Here is a 16,085-nt window from a genome sequence, read left to right as displayed (position 1 = left end):
TAAAGTAAGAACTATGACAATTCATTAACTTAATGCCATAAGTAGATTAGTCAACTGATGCAGCAGAAATGGCAACTGAAAGAAGAGAAGAACCAAACAGAATTCTGAACAATCATCACTCAGGAAACCAAGTTAGTGTATATTCATACCAACAGATGAATTTTGTTTTGGAACACACGTACACAAATTTCCCTTAAACAACAGAAATATTGCACAGTGTTCCAAAAATAAACAAACTGCCCCTTCATGCTGAAATCCTCAGAATAATGACAGTACAAAATACTTTACATCTGAATGTCTAGTTACACTAGACCTTCTCCTTTTTTTTTTAGAATGAATAATATGTTAGAAAATAGCTGTTAAGAAAAAAGCTACACAGAACTTGCTGTAACTGGTTCAGTCAGACAAATATCAATGTCATTAGAAGAACTACAATTACATTTCTGTGAATAAGAGCCTGAAATACCAGATAGCACAAGGTAAACAAGAAGAAATATTCAAAGTTTCAGTTAGAATTAATTAGAAAAGTAAGTAGTCCACATAAGAGCTACTGCTTTGCACCATACACAGTTTATACTTCTGTCTCCTTTTAAGGACACTTCATAGATAACATTATCATAATGCTCACACTTTTCCTCAGAGTTTCCTCTTTTCTGACAGAACGATCTACAATGAATTGTTGCAATCAGTCACACATTCATCTGATTACGCCCTTTCCATCGAGCGTAACCAGAGCCACACTCGGAATGCGAAGAGACCTGAGGAGCCAGAAGGTAACTTGGGATAAGAAAGCCAGAAGTGACACACATGCCTAGAGAAGGCAATACCCAATATAACTCAACACAGGCAAAACTGGCACCACACCACAGCCAACAGTTTGCCAAGTGCTCAGTTTAACGCTGGGACAGCATCAGCACACTCGCACCTTCACACCTGGGCCTGGAGATCACCAGGGAGCCACGTGCGGGATTGTGCTGATCTACTGGTGAGTCACACAGAGCTGAGGCTTTTCATTTCCAGTTCACATATGACAAAAAAGGGGAGATTTAAAGAAAAAAAATTGAACAAAACAGAGTGAGGGGGAAAAGAGGGGTTGGGGGGAGGCAAGAGGTAGGAGATTGGGAAGAGTGAAGAGACTTGCCATCTCAGAAACATTTTGTAAGCAAAGCATTCTTACCAGCTCCATTCTTCCAAGGAAGTAAGTGAGGAAAGTCAGGTAGGAACCACACCACCAGCCCACACCTTAATCAGCATCTCTCACTCACCATTTCATGCTTCTATCCTCTGTACACAAAATTTTTTACACAAAATTTAGAGATGATGATCTTGCAACCTGTCTCATCTTTAGCAGTTTTCCTATCATTTTGTCTTCTCAGAGAGCAGTCTGTACTTAAGACATATTCCCTGCAAGCTAAACTCTTTTTTCAAGTTCAATCTTGCTTAATGAGTTACTTTTTATTATGGAAAGGTTTTTAATGTGTTGTTTGTTCTGTCAAGCCCAAATAACTGCTGACATTCTAATCATGAGGCCCTTGAAAAAAAAAAGGGTTGTGTTTTTTTTTGCTTAAAAGCAATCTTTTCATTTACCTATAAAGCAATTATATATACCATGTTTAAATCATTTTAACATAAAAATAGCCTGCCCACATTTTAAAAATTGCAGAGAATAAAATACATAAAACTGTCCTCTTCTGATTTTAATCATTCCCTCTTACTTAAACCTGAATTTAATATATTCCTACAGCACCAGCTTTCTTTAATAGTTCTTCCCAAGACCTGAAGAAGGAATTAGTCTTCAAAAAGCAGAGACCAATCTCCTTCTAACATGAAAGCTACATTCTGTTGTAGGCATATATAAAAATCAAGTTCTATGGAGAAACAGCTTCTAAGGGCAGCTCGAATTTAGCACACCATGTTCTTGCATACATTTTGTCAATTTTGTCAAAAACTCTGCCCTTCCCTTTCTCCTTGTCCCTACAAGATAAAGAGAATAGCTCTGAACCAACAAAGAAAATAAAATACAGGAAGTTTTGTTCAACTGATTTAGTTATTCCAAGAAAAATGCAACTTTAAATCCCTGTCATACACATGCATACCACTGAATATTCAGAACAGCAATATTAAATAGTCACCTAGGACTTTGGCTAACACTACCAAACAAGTAAATATATATTTTTTGTTATTCTTGACTACGATTTGCCTGGGCACATTATTTCTCGAAGTTTTTAGTTTAGCTAAACTTGTCACTTTATGCTACAAACTTGTCAGATTATGTTCCAAAGAAAACTCAGTAATTTTTTTTCTTTAAAAGCCTTCACTGTCTTCTAACACATGGAGGTGATCAAGATTTATTCCTCTGTCCAAAATACAGCAGCTTTTTTTTTTTAATTTAAGAAATCGATGCTAATAAAAGACCAGCATTTGAAGTGGGTAGCAGTTCCCTCCTCAAAAGAGAAGTAGTTGCTTAATGCTGCAAAATCTCTTCCCTTTCCACACATTAGCCCTGCCTAGTTTCAGTTATAACAGATTACTTACAATACTGCTATGACTGGGTAGGATCTGCATTACTGCATTTGGAATCAACTGCATGGATGCAATTGACTCAAATTCACAAAATTACAAGTTTTCACTATCAAAATCACAAGTCTGCACTAGATAGCTCTTTCTTCTCTTTTCTTTATTAGTAGACAGAAAAGGTAAAATAGCATATGCAATTTCAAGGAAGTCTTAATCTGAACAGCAGACTTCTCATTGTGAACACAGTTTCCATCAACCTTGCTAGAAGAAGAAATTCTATTATTACAAAGGGATGCAGAAGGTTCTGATACTGGTTAGGTCGAAGGACTATGACAGCCCTGATAAACCCTAAAAACCGTTTTGCCAGTTTGAATGTAACTACTGAAAATGGTAAAATCACTCAGCTATGCAGAACATCCATGCCTTACGTATTTGTGTCAGAAACAAGATGATTCTTTCTAAAGAGGAGCCTTCCTATGAAGAGTATCACAGTCCACCAGCAAAACTCCAACTACATCACAGAAACATCAGAAATTGTCCCATAGCTGAGACAGGGCTGGAGTTTGTATTATCTCACATCTCTATGTGAGGAAAGAGACGTAACTCCTCTTACTCAAAAAACATCCTCCTACTCAACAATGGGCTTAAACATACATTTTTAAGGCAAACAAAAACAACTGTTTTCTGAAATGGCTACAATCTTCTAATATCCCAGTGGAGCTGAAAGTTCTGGTTTCCCTCATCAAACATGGCTAGGATACTACATGTCTTCTCTTTGCCAAAGAAATACTCACAAGATTACGCTCTTTTTGTCTGGAAGCCTAAAGCAATGAGAGAGAGCAAATGTTCTTACAATAAAGGTCTCTTGCCATACCAGGGTAACTGGGAAAAAGACATGAGTGCAGCTTTTGTTCTTAATCTCTACTGATTAAGTTTATGAAAATCAAACATTATCAAAGACGTTTGAACAGACTTCCTTCTACACCATATGACATACAAAGAAAACTCAACACTAAAACCTTAAGCAGGTGAAAAAGTACCTGGCTGATGCCATTCTAGCCACTGTGATGGCACACAGCAGGTTTGCTTGTGTGCTTGGACTACCATTTAAAGTTTAGATTTGCTGCTACCTATCTTAAAGTAGATTAATTATATTAAATACCAAAACTGTAACAGAACAGAGACGATACATTACGAGGAAGCATTTTGCAATCATGTGGAGCATTTTCTACAACTAGTATCTAGATCAGATCTTACGTAGTGCCCTTATAAAAGAAACAAGAGGGTATTTTTTATCACACTCAAAATAAATTATATTAATCTGCTAATTTTGTTCAAATATGAAGAAGTTCCCAAGAAACACCAAATGTGAATTGCAAGGTATACCAAAAATTAATTACAATATGGCTCCAAAACAGAGTGCCTACATTGTACTCCTGATTTATGCAATGCCATAATCCACAGACAACCAAGAGGCCATGCCACCCTGAGTGACCTAGTTTTGGAGACTGTATCTTGGTCATCTCCAAGCTAAACAATGTTCCAAGCAATCTTAGAAAACCATAAATGAACAAAACACTGACAGTGCACTCTTCCAGAACAGGCTGCCACCAATACTTCAGACCACACTTCCACAAAAGATATTATTCCAAAACTATGGGTAACATAAAACACAATCCATTCTGAACACCGTGCAATCCCAATGGCAACTTGATCTCTAGAAAATTAATCTTTACTACAAGAAAAAAGACAAAAAGTTTCCTGAAGACAGAGTTTTTCCAGAACTCTGTCCAGGACTTCCAGGTCATCCCAATTGCAAGTCACAGAAGGTTAATGTCTCTGCTAAGATACAAATTGAGCATAATGTAGTCTAACCTTCCCACCCATAGAGATCATAAACAAATTATGATAAATAGTAGACCCACTGCCTATTTCTTTTACTGGAAAAAGTTCACTCACCAGAATATGCCAGCTGGAGTAGAATGAAGACCTTAATTCAGCCCTGTCTGTGTAAAGTACATTACTCCCCACACAAAAATGGATGTATGTTACTATTCTGAGTGAAAATTCTGCACCAAGGATGAGCTCTAAAACAACTGCAGGAATACTAATTTTACATAGTTATCAGTGATTGTACAAATTGTAAAGAATTTCTCTTTTTAGATACTGAAACAAAAAGAGTTGCAAAATCAGAATGACTTAGTCATGAAAGGAAGTAAGTCCACCCAATTTTACATACATGAAACAGGATTTTAATAAACTCAGTTGTGTATCACAGAAACTAATTATCTTATCTGAAAATTCTTAAACACAGGCTTCATTGAAATGCTGAATAACTATTTAAAAAATGAAAAAACAGAAAGGAGAGTATTAAAACCAATATGCAGATAAGCCACAGGGATCCAAAAGTTCATGAACTTCAATCTATCTCTTTTCACAGCAGAAAGGCAAGGACTTGGAACCTGCTCACGAGACCTTCATTCTGTCGAGAAGGTCACTGTGGAAATCTGGGAGTTGGGTGGTGGCTCTGGTCATGCAGATCTCAAGGAGCAGCAGTGAAAAGCTGTGTGTTTGACTAACCTAACACACTAGTGGGAAGAGAAGGCTTTTACACCAACCACCATTTACTGAATTTGTGTTGTCTTTAATTTTCAGTTTATTCATGCCTATTATCACAAAAAAAGGAGGGAGGGGGGGAAGGAGAAAAACTACTGGACTTCAGCATCCACCAAAGTTAGGCCAAAGGACAAACAACTGTGAGCAATCACTGTGGTCGACCTCTAAATGGTCAACTCCGGTTTCAATAAAACCTTCCCGGTACCTTTGAGCAGACAGCCTTGGTAGTGCTACAGAGATACAAACATGTAAATAAATGAAGGCATTTATTTCAAGAAAGACACAAAAAAGTGTTTAAATGAACACTGGGCAAAACCACTTTTGTTTCTACTCATAACTGACTATCACTGCAACCTTACAAAACTAACCCATACCACTGTCTATGCTGCAGTTTATGAAGTTTATTTGTCAGGTTCATTCTCTGGATCTGAATATGTTAATAATTAACTTATTCTCTTATCCTTCTCTTCATATGTGTTACAGGAAGATGAGTAATAGCACAAAACTCCTGTCCTAACTCAGATTTTCCCCTCCCTCTGTTATTATTGCAGCATGAGAGGCAGGGACTTCAGATTTAGACACAATAAACAGAGATTACATTCCTGTATTAAGGTGTGCCAGAAACCCAAGTTCTTTCAGCCACAGAAGTACTGTAACGCATTCTCTCTAATTATTATGCAATATTACAGTCTTCTACAGCAGGAAGAGTAATTTCATGGTTAGAATCCAACCCATTCACTAGCAAACTGTTATACAGCACTTTCAGAAGCAAGGATTTTTAACAGAACAAGACTGTTGAGTCAAAAAGATAAAACAGTAAGAAGCTCGTACGATTAAGCTTTACCACAACACTGGCATTTATCACCTTTCCACACGTGCACGTTTTGTGTGAATTGTCTTAAAAACATAATGACAGTAAGTACTTTTGTTTATTTACCTTAATTATGCACAAAAAGACCTAAAATTATTAATGGTTTAGAAATCTGTATAATTTCCATTTCTCAACAGTAGATATCTGGTTCCTAATAAATGATTGAAATATTCAAATACACAACTCACTTAAAAAATCTCCAAGGTTACAACTTCATTTTTCCAGTTAGAAAACCTCTCAAAATATTTAGTATGTTTAGAAATAAAAAACATTAGCCTTAAATAAATGTGAACTTAATTATAAGGTCAGACACAAAGCATTCTAAAACTGTATTTATGGTTTTCAGCTTCTTAATTCTCCAATTTCATAATTTTTTTCAGAGAACAAAGATATGGAAACAAAAAATCTGTTAATACAAGCATCATGCTACAGCTCTATATACAAGTGCATTAAAAGATGAAACTTAAAACAAGATATACCTGCATGACACCTGGTAGAATGGATATCCTGGTAGAGGAAGAGAGTTTGAAAATCCAGACTGACTCGACATTGCCTTCAGGTATTGTATCCACTTAAAGCGCTCCTATATTCCATACGTTAAGTCCTTACCAAAAAAAATATGTATGTACGTATCCATCTGTACCTTTGTTCAAAGCTAACTAAAAAGAAACCAAGTGCATACTCGAAGGTCTTGAGGATTCTGCCTGCATTTCAAACTGCTTCCTCAGTAGTGAAATTCCTAAAAGCCAACACCCTCATGACATCACGTACTACAAAACCATAAACACGCAATTGTTTCAGTAAAGCAAGGACAGCCCGTCGATTTTGACTCGACATAAAGCCCTGCACTGCATTCTTCCTGAAAGCACAGTGCCTTTCAGGCTGGCGAGAGGCAGAGACCTGCTGCCTTGAACAGCAGCCCTGCCTTGGCAGGCAGCCAGCAACCAGCAGAACTTATTGCCAATGCCGCAAATCCCTCCGATCAGCTAATGAAGAGCCAGACTGCAGGTGAAACATGGTTTGAGCCCATTACAAGAATTTCCTTGAAAATGCACGAGATCCATGACCTTGAACTTAGTGACAAAAGCTTCATTTAAAATTTTCAGTTAAATGTACGCTGCATACTATTGTTTCATAAGCAACATCAGATTGCACTGCACATCGCAGTAATGTAAAAAATCATACTGAGCTTCCCCTGCTGAAAAAGAATCCTCTCCTGCTACACCCTCAACTATGGGAAAGCAAGAGGGAAGGATAGGAGACGGAATCTTAAACCACATTATTTAAGCTACTGAATACAGAAATAAAATTATGTGCATGCGTTCCTGTAGTATTTTACTACTGCTTAAATCAAAGAAATATCAAAAGTGAGATTTCTTTTGATATACAGTACAGGGGTAAGTTGCATGAAAGTTTATTTGGGCATGGCTTCCTCAGGAGAGAAAAAGACTACTGGAAAGCAGGAAGACCTGAGTAGTCACAGCATAGCCCAGTGGCATGACTAATGTCAAACAGACTTAAATGATTATGTACCTACACTACTCTTAAAGAAGGTGTACAGTGCCCTCACATGAAGATTTGCTTAGTTTAAGCAAAATACTAAATAAAAGAGATTTTTTAAGTATTTCATTTCCTGTGCTAGCTGCACTGGAAAACATTAAAATGTTAAGTTTGATACCTCTACCCCAAGACATACTATTTATATTTACTCTCGTGTTTTGGAAAACAATGAATTGGTTTCTCCTGGTTTATCTCTAGTTCATAATCAACATCTCAGTCATAAGAAAAATGGTACAAAACTTTGTCACTATCCAAGGTACCTTTTAAAATCTGATTTAAAAGAATGGGAGGTTGTTCCTCTACCTCAAATATACCTTACATTTAAAACTGAATCTATCTCAGTGAAATGTTTAGTTTCTTGTTTGCATAACTCAGCTGCTTTTATAGTGCTTTAACACCACTGCGCTATCTCACTTCGCCTAAGTACTATTTGTCAAGGTGTAAAAAACGACAGCTTATTTGTGAAATGTGGTAACATTTCAAATAGAGCTGAAACAGTGGGTGGGGGAACCCAAAACACTCACAGGCTATACAATAAGGGTTTAGACCTGAAAAAAAAAAAAAAAAAGGGAATGCTTATTAAATAGCTCTGCACACTGTTATACACAGAGCTCACTCAATTGACTGTTCCCACCACCTACAACTTGGCAATCACAGGTCATTTTCCACAACAAATACAACATACACTTGCACACAGAACAACATGGATACCATAGGTGACTGGATAGGGCACCAATTTCTGAAGTCCTATAAAAACACCAGGATAACACAAAGAGAGCACAGTCTTCCCAGAGAAGTAATTTTTTTATTTTATTTGTTCAACTGATATGTCTGGAAAAAACAAAGAAGCTCCTGGGTACGTCATTTTGCATAATTTTTTCTCTCTCTACTGGCTGCAAAGAAAAAGCTTGAAAAGGCAATTCAAGCACAAATAATGTTGTGGTATCAGCTGAATTTTTACAAACAGACTTGAGAAAGCATAATCTCCCTCATGTTTACTATAGAGCATTAACTTCAAAGCTCAAGACTCTCAAAAACCATATGGGTAACAGCAAAAAAAATTGTGTGCACGTGAGAGGAAGAGAAAACTCTACCAGGTCTGCCTGAGTCACCTTCACCCTTGCCTAACGAGGGGTGTTAGGGTAAGTACTGTCAGCTTTCACCCCTCTGGCCACAGCTGCTGAGGGACAGACCAGGCATTCTACACTGCTGTGGCTGGCCCTGAGGAGTCACCTTGTGTGCACATCCTTAAATCACTCACACTTTTATTTTGTACATTTACTCAATTTTTTATTTGGTGTCTTCTCAACACTGATAACAACAGCATTAGCACATTTATGCAGTAACTTTCTTACTTAGTCCCAACCAGGATTTAGGATGTTTCCACTGGATTTGCCAGCTGAAAAAAATGTTAGTGTCAAGTCAGAAGATTACAGGTTTATAAACCAGGAGTCTTAGAGGCTGCCAGTGGCTTGCCATGCCATTTTGCAAAAATCACATAGTCCCTTAATGCCTAGCTTATCCACATAATAAGGAAAATACTGTCTGACAGCAAAGGAATGATGCAAGGTTAATTTTTTTTTTTTTGTAATTAAGTATTGAAATCCTCTGATTAAAGATTTATGAAGGGATAAAACAGCTGTAGCATTTGAGGGAAAAGATGTGTGGGAATATTCAGAATACAGCTTTCTTTTTGTCTCCTGCTCCTAGTTCTAACATAACAGAAGCATTACTGTGCTCTGAAATTTAAATATAAAAGTCATTTAAATTTTAAAATGTGGTGGAAAGTGCAGTTTTTAAATAGGTGGATAGCATTACATAGCATTTAAAGACGGGGATAAGCAAGATGACAATAGGCAGACAAAAACTGTATTTAAGATGATCTTTACCGAAGCACAATCCTTCACTGGTAGGCGTCAAACCTGAGTTCATTCATTTGGAAATAGGAAGGGAAAGTGTGGCTTAAGACAGAGAAAGGGGAAAGAGAAAATCTGGCAAGGACCGAAGAGAAAGCCTCCACACAATGAAACCCAACATTTTCCAAGCGTCCCTTTTATTTCTTCCTACACGAAGGCTGGATCACAGAACAGAACCACTTTTGGGATCCAGACGTACTTGCCAAACACCATCTCCACTGACAGAGACAAGTGGGTTTCATTCCAACTGCACTCACGTCTGTTTGAATCTTACTTCCGTGTTTTGGAGCCAGCAAACTCACTTAAAAATAACCACATTAGTATAGTTTGGCATAGCATTCCATGTAAAACTCATCACTTTGCAGGAACGAAATCAAACAAAGAAAATAAGTTTGAGGCACAAATACTCTGTGTTCCAAAATTTACAGTGACCCTACTACTGAAGGAAGAGACCTGTTAGAGTACTTAATGCTGCTACTTGAAAAGGTATGAAATACTTAACTGAGATCTAACTGCACTTCAAAAGCAAGGACAGGCTGAAACTCTGGACAACAGTAAGGTCATGACCACTCTCAGGCATTTCAAACAAGCAGTATCCTTGGTAAGTTAATGGAAAATTTGCTTAAACTAAAAAGCCAGTCTGAAGGAGAAATAGAAACTAAACACATTACCAAAATCTAAATCAACTTCATCAAGTCTAGAACTGAGAGCAGGCACATAGTAGACAATTATGTGATCATATATCAAAATGCATATGAAATATCTAGTATTCATAAAAATAGAATTAAGTGTCACACAGAAATTATTGTAACATCAATACCATAAATCAGTAATGTACTCCCATACAAAGTGTTATATTTGATATTTTCACTGCCTGCTATATTAGTGTCTAATATATTAGACACTAAAATAGAAGGAAAAAATATTATAAGAAATCTAGAGAAAAATTACATGGAGTTTGAAAATAACAGGATTACTTACAAAGAAAATATTACAAGGATATTCAATATAATGAGCAGTACTTAGAAGACATAATGGAAAGTCTCTCCTTCCTTTCTGTACGAAATACAAGAATAATGAAATATTCAACAATACTGAAGAATAATGGCAAATTTGAAATTGAAGAAGGACACTGTCACTGAAAATTCAAAATTCATCCAGAGTGAAAGACTAACTGGATGTTTATATAGGGGGAGACAAAAACAAACACACACACCCCAAACAAATAAACAATGCAGAAGTGACAACTCGAAGGAAAGAGGACTTGTAAACAACACCAGTACCTGTGAAAAAAAAACCATGTGAGAAAGCCATCTAACCCAGCTTCCAAGGGATGTCTTTCACTCTTTTCTGAGGCAGACTAGTGGGTTCAATGATAATACATAATCCCTGCTGCACTCCTAAACTTGTTGGTCAAGTAACTCAACTAAGATTTATTTTTTCACCCTAGTTTCTCAAGAAAACTGAAATTATCACTGTCACATAAGCAGACACCGAATAAGCAGGTTAGTTGTTGTTTTCAGGTAGGCTACCTCGTGAAAAATCAAGAAAAGTGAGCCACCACTGAAAGAAAATAGGCAGCACATGAAGATGTTTGTATTCTGACTTCAATTACACTGGGTTCTCCAAAGCAAAACACCCATCTACCTTCTCCCCCTCTCCTATCCCACCTTCCCATCTTTAAAGTTTCTTATTTACCTGGCCTCCTATTACCTAGTTGCTCTGTTTGCCTTTCAGTAGATTTTCATTTCTCCAGCCTCTCTTTCCCTCCTACTCTTAAGGCAGCTTTCTGCATATACACATATATATATATATACACACACACACACACACAGCTTTTCTGCTGCATATATATGGCACTATCCCACTAGGCCTATACATGCTTTTCCAGCTTGATAGCACATTTATCTAGCCCAAAGATAGTTACCTGTTACCCATCCTCATCCTCCACCAGCTTTACATCATTCTCAGTAAGATCTTTAAAAAGAAGTAAACGTCCCAAAGAGCAAGCAACACTTGATTAAACAACTAAGTGTTGCACACTTCACAAAGACAGTCAAGTCTCCCTACATTTCCTCTGTGTACTCCCTGTCCATATACTGGCACATCCTGAAGTATGTCTTGTGATTCTGACATAAAAGTGATTCAAAGGGCAAGATTCCTTCAAAAAAAGCAAGAATCTCCACTTAGTTTGTCAAGCCTGTCTGTTTCTTATTTACTTTTAGAAGGAAAACGTGAGTGCAAAGCTACCCTCAAACTGAATACTGGAGCATGAAGATAAAGTTGGACTACAGGAAAGTCAGAGAGAGACTTTTTACATGGGCATGTCAGGATAGGACAAGCAGTAGCAGTTTTAAACTGAGAGAGGGCAGGTTTAGATTAGGTATTAAGAAGAAATTCTTCACTGTGAGGGTGGTGAGGCACTGGAACAGGTTGCCCAGAAAACTTATGGATACCCCTGGAAGTTTTCAAGACCAGGCTGGATGGGGGTCCAAGTAACCTGGTATAGTGGAAGGTGACCCTGCCCAAAGCAGAGGGGCTGGAACAGGATGATCTTTAAGATCCCTTCCAGCCCAAGACACTCTAAGATACAAAAATATGTGAAATCTCCTTTAGAAGGAGTATTAAATTTGCAGTTGGGCCCCATGTTACCCACTGAAAGGCTGGGTAGGTCAGATGAAAAAGTTCTAGGGAAATAAAAAATAACAATAAAAAAAAAATAAAAAAAATAAAAAGGAAAGAAAAAAGAGCTCTTTCCCTGGTATCCAGGCATGAGATGTGAACTCTACTGGTTAGTACCACATAATAGCACCAGAAACAACATAGAGGTTTTAAGACTTTTTAAACCCCATGTAATGCTCCATCATCTATCCTTGTAAATATGCCTTTGTTCCTGGCATGAGAGGTGGAGCTTAGCACCCTCTACAGAACAGAGCCTTGGCTCAGACACCCTGAACAGCAGCTCAGAGAATCCACTCCGGGACAGAAATCAGAGCACAAATATTTGCAAACTAGTTACTCTAGGTCACTCTTTCTTTCACTTTAGCTAAGCCTCTCAGTGGCAAAATGCTTGCATTTTTACTTTAAAAAAGGGAAAAGTGCATTCCCAAACGTAATTTTCCAGATACAAAAACATTTATAAAGGACCTTGCTTTATCAAGTTGCAAAAAGGTTCCTTTGAAGAACTTTACATATCACATGAAATTCTTGAGAAAGACATCTTTTGCAAGGTAAAATGCCAACACACACTTCATTGTGACCATGTAGGCTGACAAGACTGATGAAACTCCATAAAGTAGAAATAATAAGGGCCTTGAAGTATAAAGTATCTGAAATTTGAAGAATTTATTTCTATTAAGGATTCATCCTTGAAGGAATAGTGAAGTAAAAGTAACTGCAAGACATAGCAGTAGCTTATATTTTAGGTACAGACACATATCTGCATCCAAAAGCCTTATCTCAAGATCACAGAATCATTAAGGTTGGACAAGACCTCCAAGACTGAGTCCAGCCTTTGACCAAACACAACCTTGTCAACTACATCACAGCACTAATTGCCACATCCAGTCCTTTCTTGAACACTTCCAGGGATGGTGACTCCACCACCACCCTGGGCAGCCTGTTCTAATGCCTGATCACCCTTTCAGCTGAGAAATTCCTCCTATGTCCAACCTAAACCTTCCCTGATGCAGCTTGAGGTTATTTCCTCTTGTCCTATCGCTGGTTGCCTGAGAGGAGACCAACCCTCACCTGGCTACCATGCACTTTCAGGTAGTTGTAGAGAGTGATAAGGTCACACTCCTGCCTCCACGCAAACACTCCCAGCTCCCTCAGCTGCTCCTCACACAGCTTACCCTCCAAACCCTTCCCCAGCTCCACTGTCCTCCTCTGGACATGCCCCAGCATCTCAATGTTTTTCTTTTGAAGTGAGGGGTCCAGATCTGGACACAGCATTCGAGGTGCAGCTTCACCAGTGCTGCGTGCAGGGGGATAATAACTTCCCATGTGCCACATATGAAGCAAACAATTCTGCTTCATTCCATGCTCCTCTTCAGAGACAGAGAAGTCACACAGAGACATCAGCAGCACTGACTCAAAACTAGTTGTCCTCTAGACAGCCCCCAGCTTCCATGTATTCTGAATAACATTCCTGGAATCAGTCATTAAAACATACATGAAAAAGTTAAACACTATTTGACAAAGCGAACTTCAAAACACATTGGATTTGGAAAGATTTCATAACAAAACCTTTTTTTGGTAGATTTAAAAAAACCAAGTAAAATCTGGATTGAGCCTTTAGGTCAAGAGTGTGAGGCTAGATTTTAAAAATTCCTATACCAGAAAAATATTCTAGAATTTACCCTAAACATCTGAGAATTCATAGTGGAGTTACTAGGACTACATGTCTGCTTGCTACCTTAGCCCTTCCAGATATTCTTACTTGGATTAAGAAATAATATTTTTAGTGTCTTTTTTTCCAGTCTGGAACAAAAGGGCAAAAGTTATTAAATTCTCATCTAAACAAGATTTATTTTTAGCCCAAATATAAAATGCTCTTAGTAACTTTATTAGTAGCAAGGCTGTAAAGATGCTCAAAGTCCAACACCAGTGCCCTGACTTGGGAGGCAATCTAAACAGTATTACCGAAAAGCCACTCCAGCTACCAAGAGTTACAGGGCAGCTTGCACAGCCTCTTTTCATCTGATGCATGACTGCTACAGTAAGTCAAAAAATCACAGCTTAAGTACTAATCACACATTCCATCAGTACTTGAAAGCACACCTTCCTAGGCTTTGTGCCCAAACTGAGAGGACACACCTCCCTCTCTTGCCTCTTTCACTCTTCCTGGAAGTTGTCACTTCCCATTTTTATGTAGCTGAAGGCTCCACTCCTTCTACTCTCCTCTGGATGCTCAAGAGACAGTATCTTTCTTCAAGCTTCACATATTAATACTGCCATCATCCCTCTAACAAAATGTCCCATGGTATTAGGTTTCAGTACACTATTCTCTAACAATGACCAACACAGAGTGGCATGAGGAATAAGTGGAGGTATGTACCAGCAGCAACTTGGCCCTGTTCACAGAAGGACCCTTTATGCCAAAGTATCTCCTCAGGGATTTAGCTGGAACACTGTTGTTTACTACTGTATCTCAAAGCAAAAGGAGGTTTGCTGTTGTGTATAAAACCTGCATCACTGAGGAGTCCAGGCAGAAGCTCTTGTGTCCAGAAACACACACAACCCATATAACTCCTGAGCAATAGTGTGCTTTACACTGCAGCTTCCCCATTCCTCACTCACCACACCCTCAGAGATTTTTGAATAAAAAACAGAACTCAGTTTCTCTTTTCATTTACAGTGCTTATTTTTTAGTTTTATTTTAAACATAGAAGGTTAGATGGGTAATTAAGCAATTGTAAGCTAAAGCTCATAGACCAAAGTAAACTGTTCAGCAGAGCATGGAGCCATAATGACAAACTTAATTTGACAAACTTATTTCAGTTACTCTATGGGTAACGTTTGCCACCAGGTTTTCAACAGTCAGCCATGAATTCTCAGTGGCTCTCACCTATACCGTGTGATAGCAAACGTGAAGAAATCACACACTAGAACTGAAATTAATAAACTGCAATCTGGATCTAGATGTCAGATAACCAAGGCATGTTTCTTTACTGTGTAGCGAGTGTTCAGGCAGAAGCTAAACAACTCTTCATTGTGCCCAAAAGTTCTTAGTTGATTCATGAGTAACTGAACACAGCTGGCACCCTGCCCGTGAGGGAGATAATCCTGTCCTGTTGAACTAGAGCAGCGAACCCTCCTGCCTGCAAACCTAAAAGCACAATGAGGTTCCTGTGTAACCAGGTACTGTTTTCTCAACCAGGTCATTTTGCCCTACAGCTGGCTAAGTAGTCTGTAACAATTTGCAGAAAGAACCAGAAAAATTCTTGTCAACAATAAAACATCAGGATGTCTTCTAGGGCAGAGAGAAGTACCTGAGCTGTAAATTAACCTACTGTAAGTCATGAAACATCACAGACATAAAGCCATTAACCATGACCTAGACAAGAAGGGGGAAAGGACCCTCCTTACAACCTTGTCTTCCTTTCCAACTGCAATTCCAGCTGAAACAATTAGCCTCAAGTAGCCTGCAACAGCAAACTAACTTCCAGGATTCACCTGATCACTACTGAAGTACAGTCTGAAGTACACAGACGTTAGTTATTCTGTACCTGTGCACATAAACTCTGTACTGCTCATCTTTGAATTCTAACTATGCAAACTTCGGGGGACGATCTCACCCTTAACACTAATAGGAAATGTTACCCTCCACCATCAGGTTCACACTCTATCATCCCCATGGCCTTTATTCAGGAAACAAAGTAAACATATCACCTGACCACAGTCATTACCAGCAATCCATCACCTGCCAGTAGACAGCATTCGGGAGACTCTTCTTCCAGGAAAACGAGAGGTTCACAGGCCACAGCACCGGCTGCAGCAGTGAGCATCAACAACACAGCATCCCTGCACTGGAGTCTGGCTGGCCTGGCACTGCCCTCACACTGGCTTTGGAAGGAGGTGACTAAAGAACTAAACACCTCTTC

At 38.4% G+C, this 16,085-nt stretch overlaps 1 protein-coding gene across 7 annotated transcripts in view; it reads right to left on the bottom strand.

The window, feature by feature from the left end:
* Nucleotides 1-16,085, bottom strand: part of PLEKHA7 (pleckstrin homology domain containing A7) — a 156,779-nt gene that overhangs the window by 96,326 nt on the left and 44,368 nt on the right. Inside the window, exon 1 of one of the 7 annotated variants that reach the window (XM_051803949.1) lies at nt 6,484-8,434. The exons of the other annotated variants lie outside the window; for them this stretch is intronic. Within the exon in view, the coding sequence (XP_051659909.1) occupies nt 6,484-6,554 (71 nt within the window). The 5' untranslated portion in view covers nt 6,555-8,434. Of the gene's footprint in view, nt 1-6,483; nt 8,435-16,085 lie in introns of those variants that run through there. 7 annotated transcript variants of the gene reach the window in all.

This window comes from Manacus candei, unplaced genomic scaffold (genome assembly GCF_025592945.1).
Source record: "Manacus candei isolate 608988 ecotype Guabito, Panama unplaced genomic scaffold, ASM2559294v1 h1tg000060l, whole genome shotgun sequence".
NCBI classification, from domain to species: domain Eukaryota; kingdom Metazoa; phylum Chordata; class Aves; order Passeriformes; family Pipridae; genus Manacus; species Manacus candei.
This window is presented reverse-complemented; position numbering and strand designations above follow the sequence as displayed.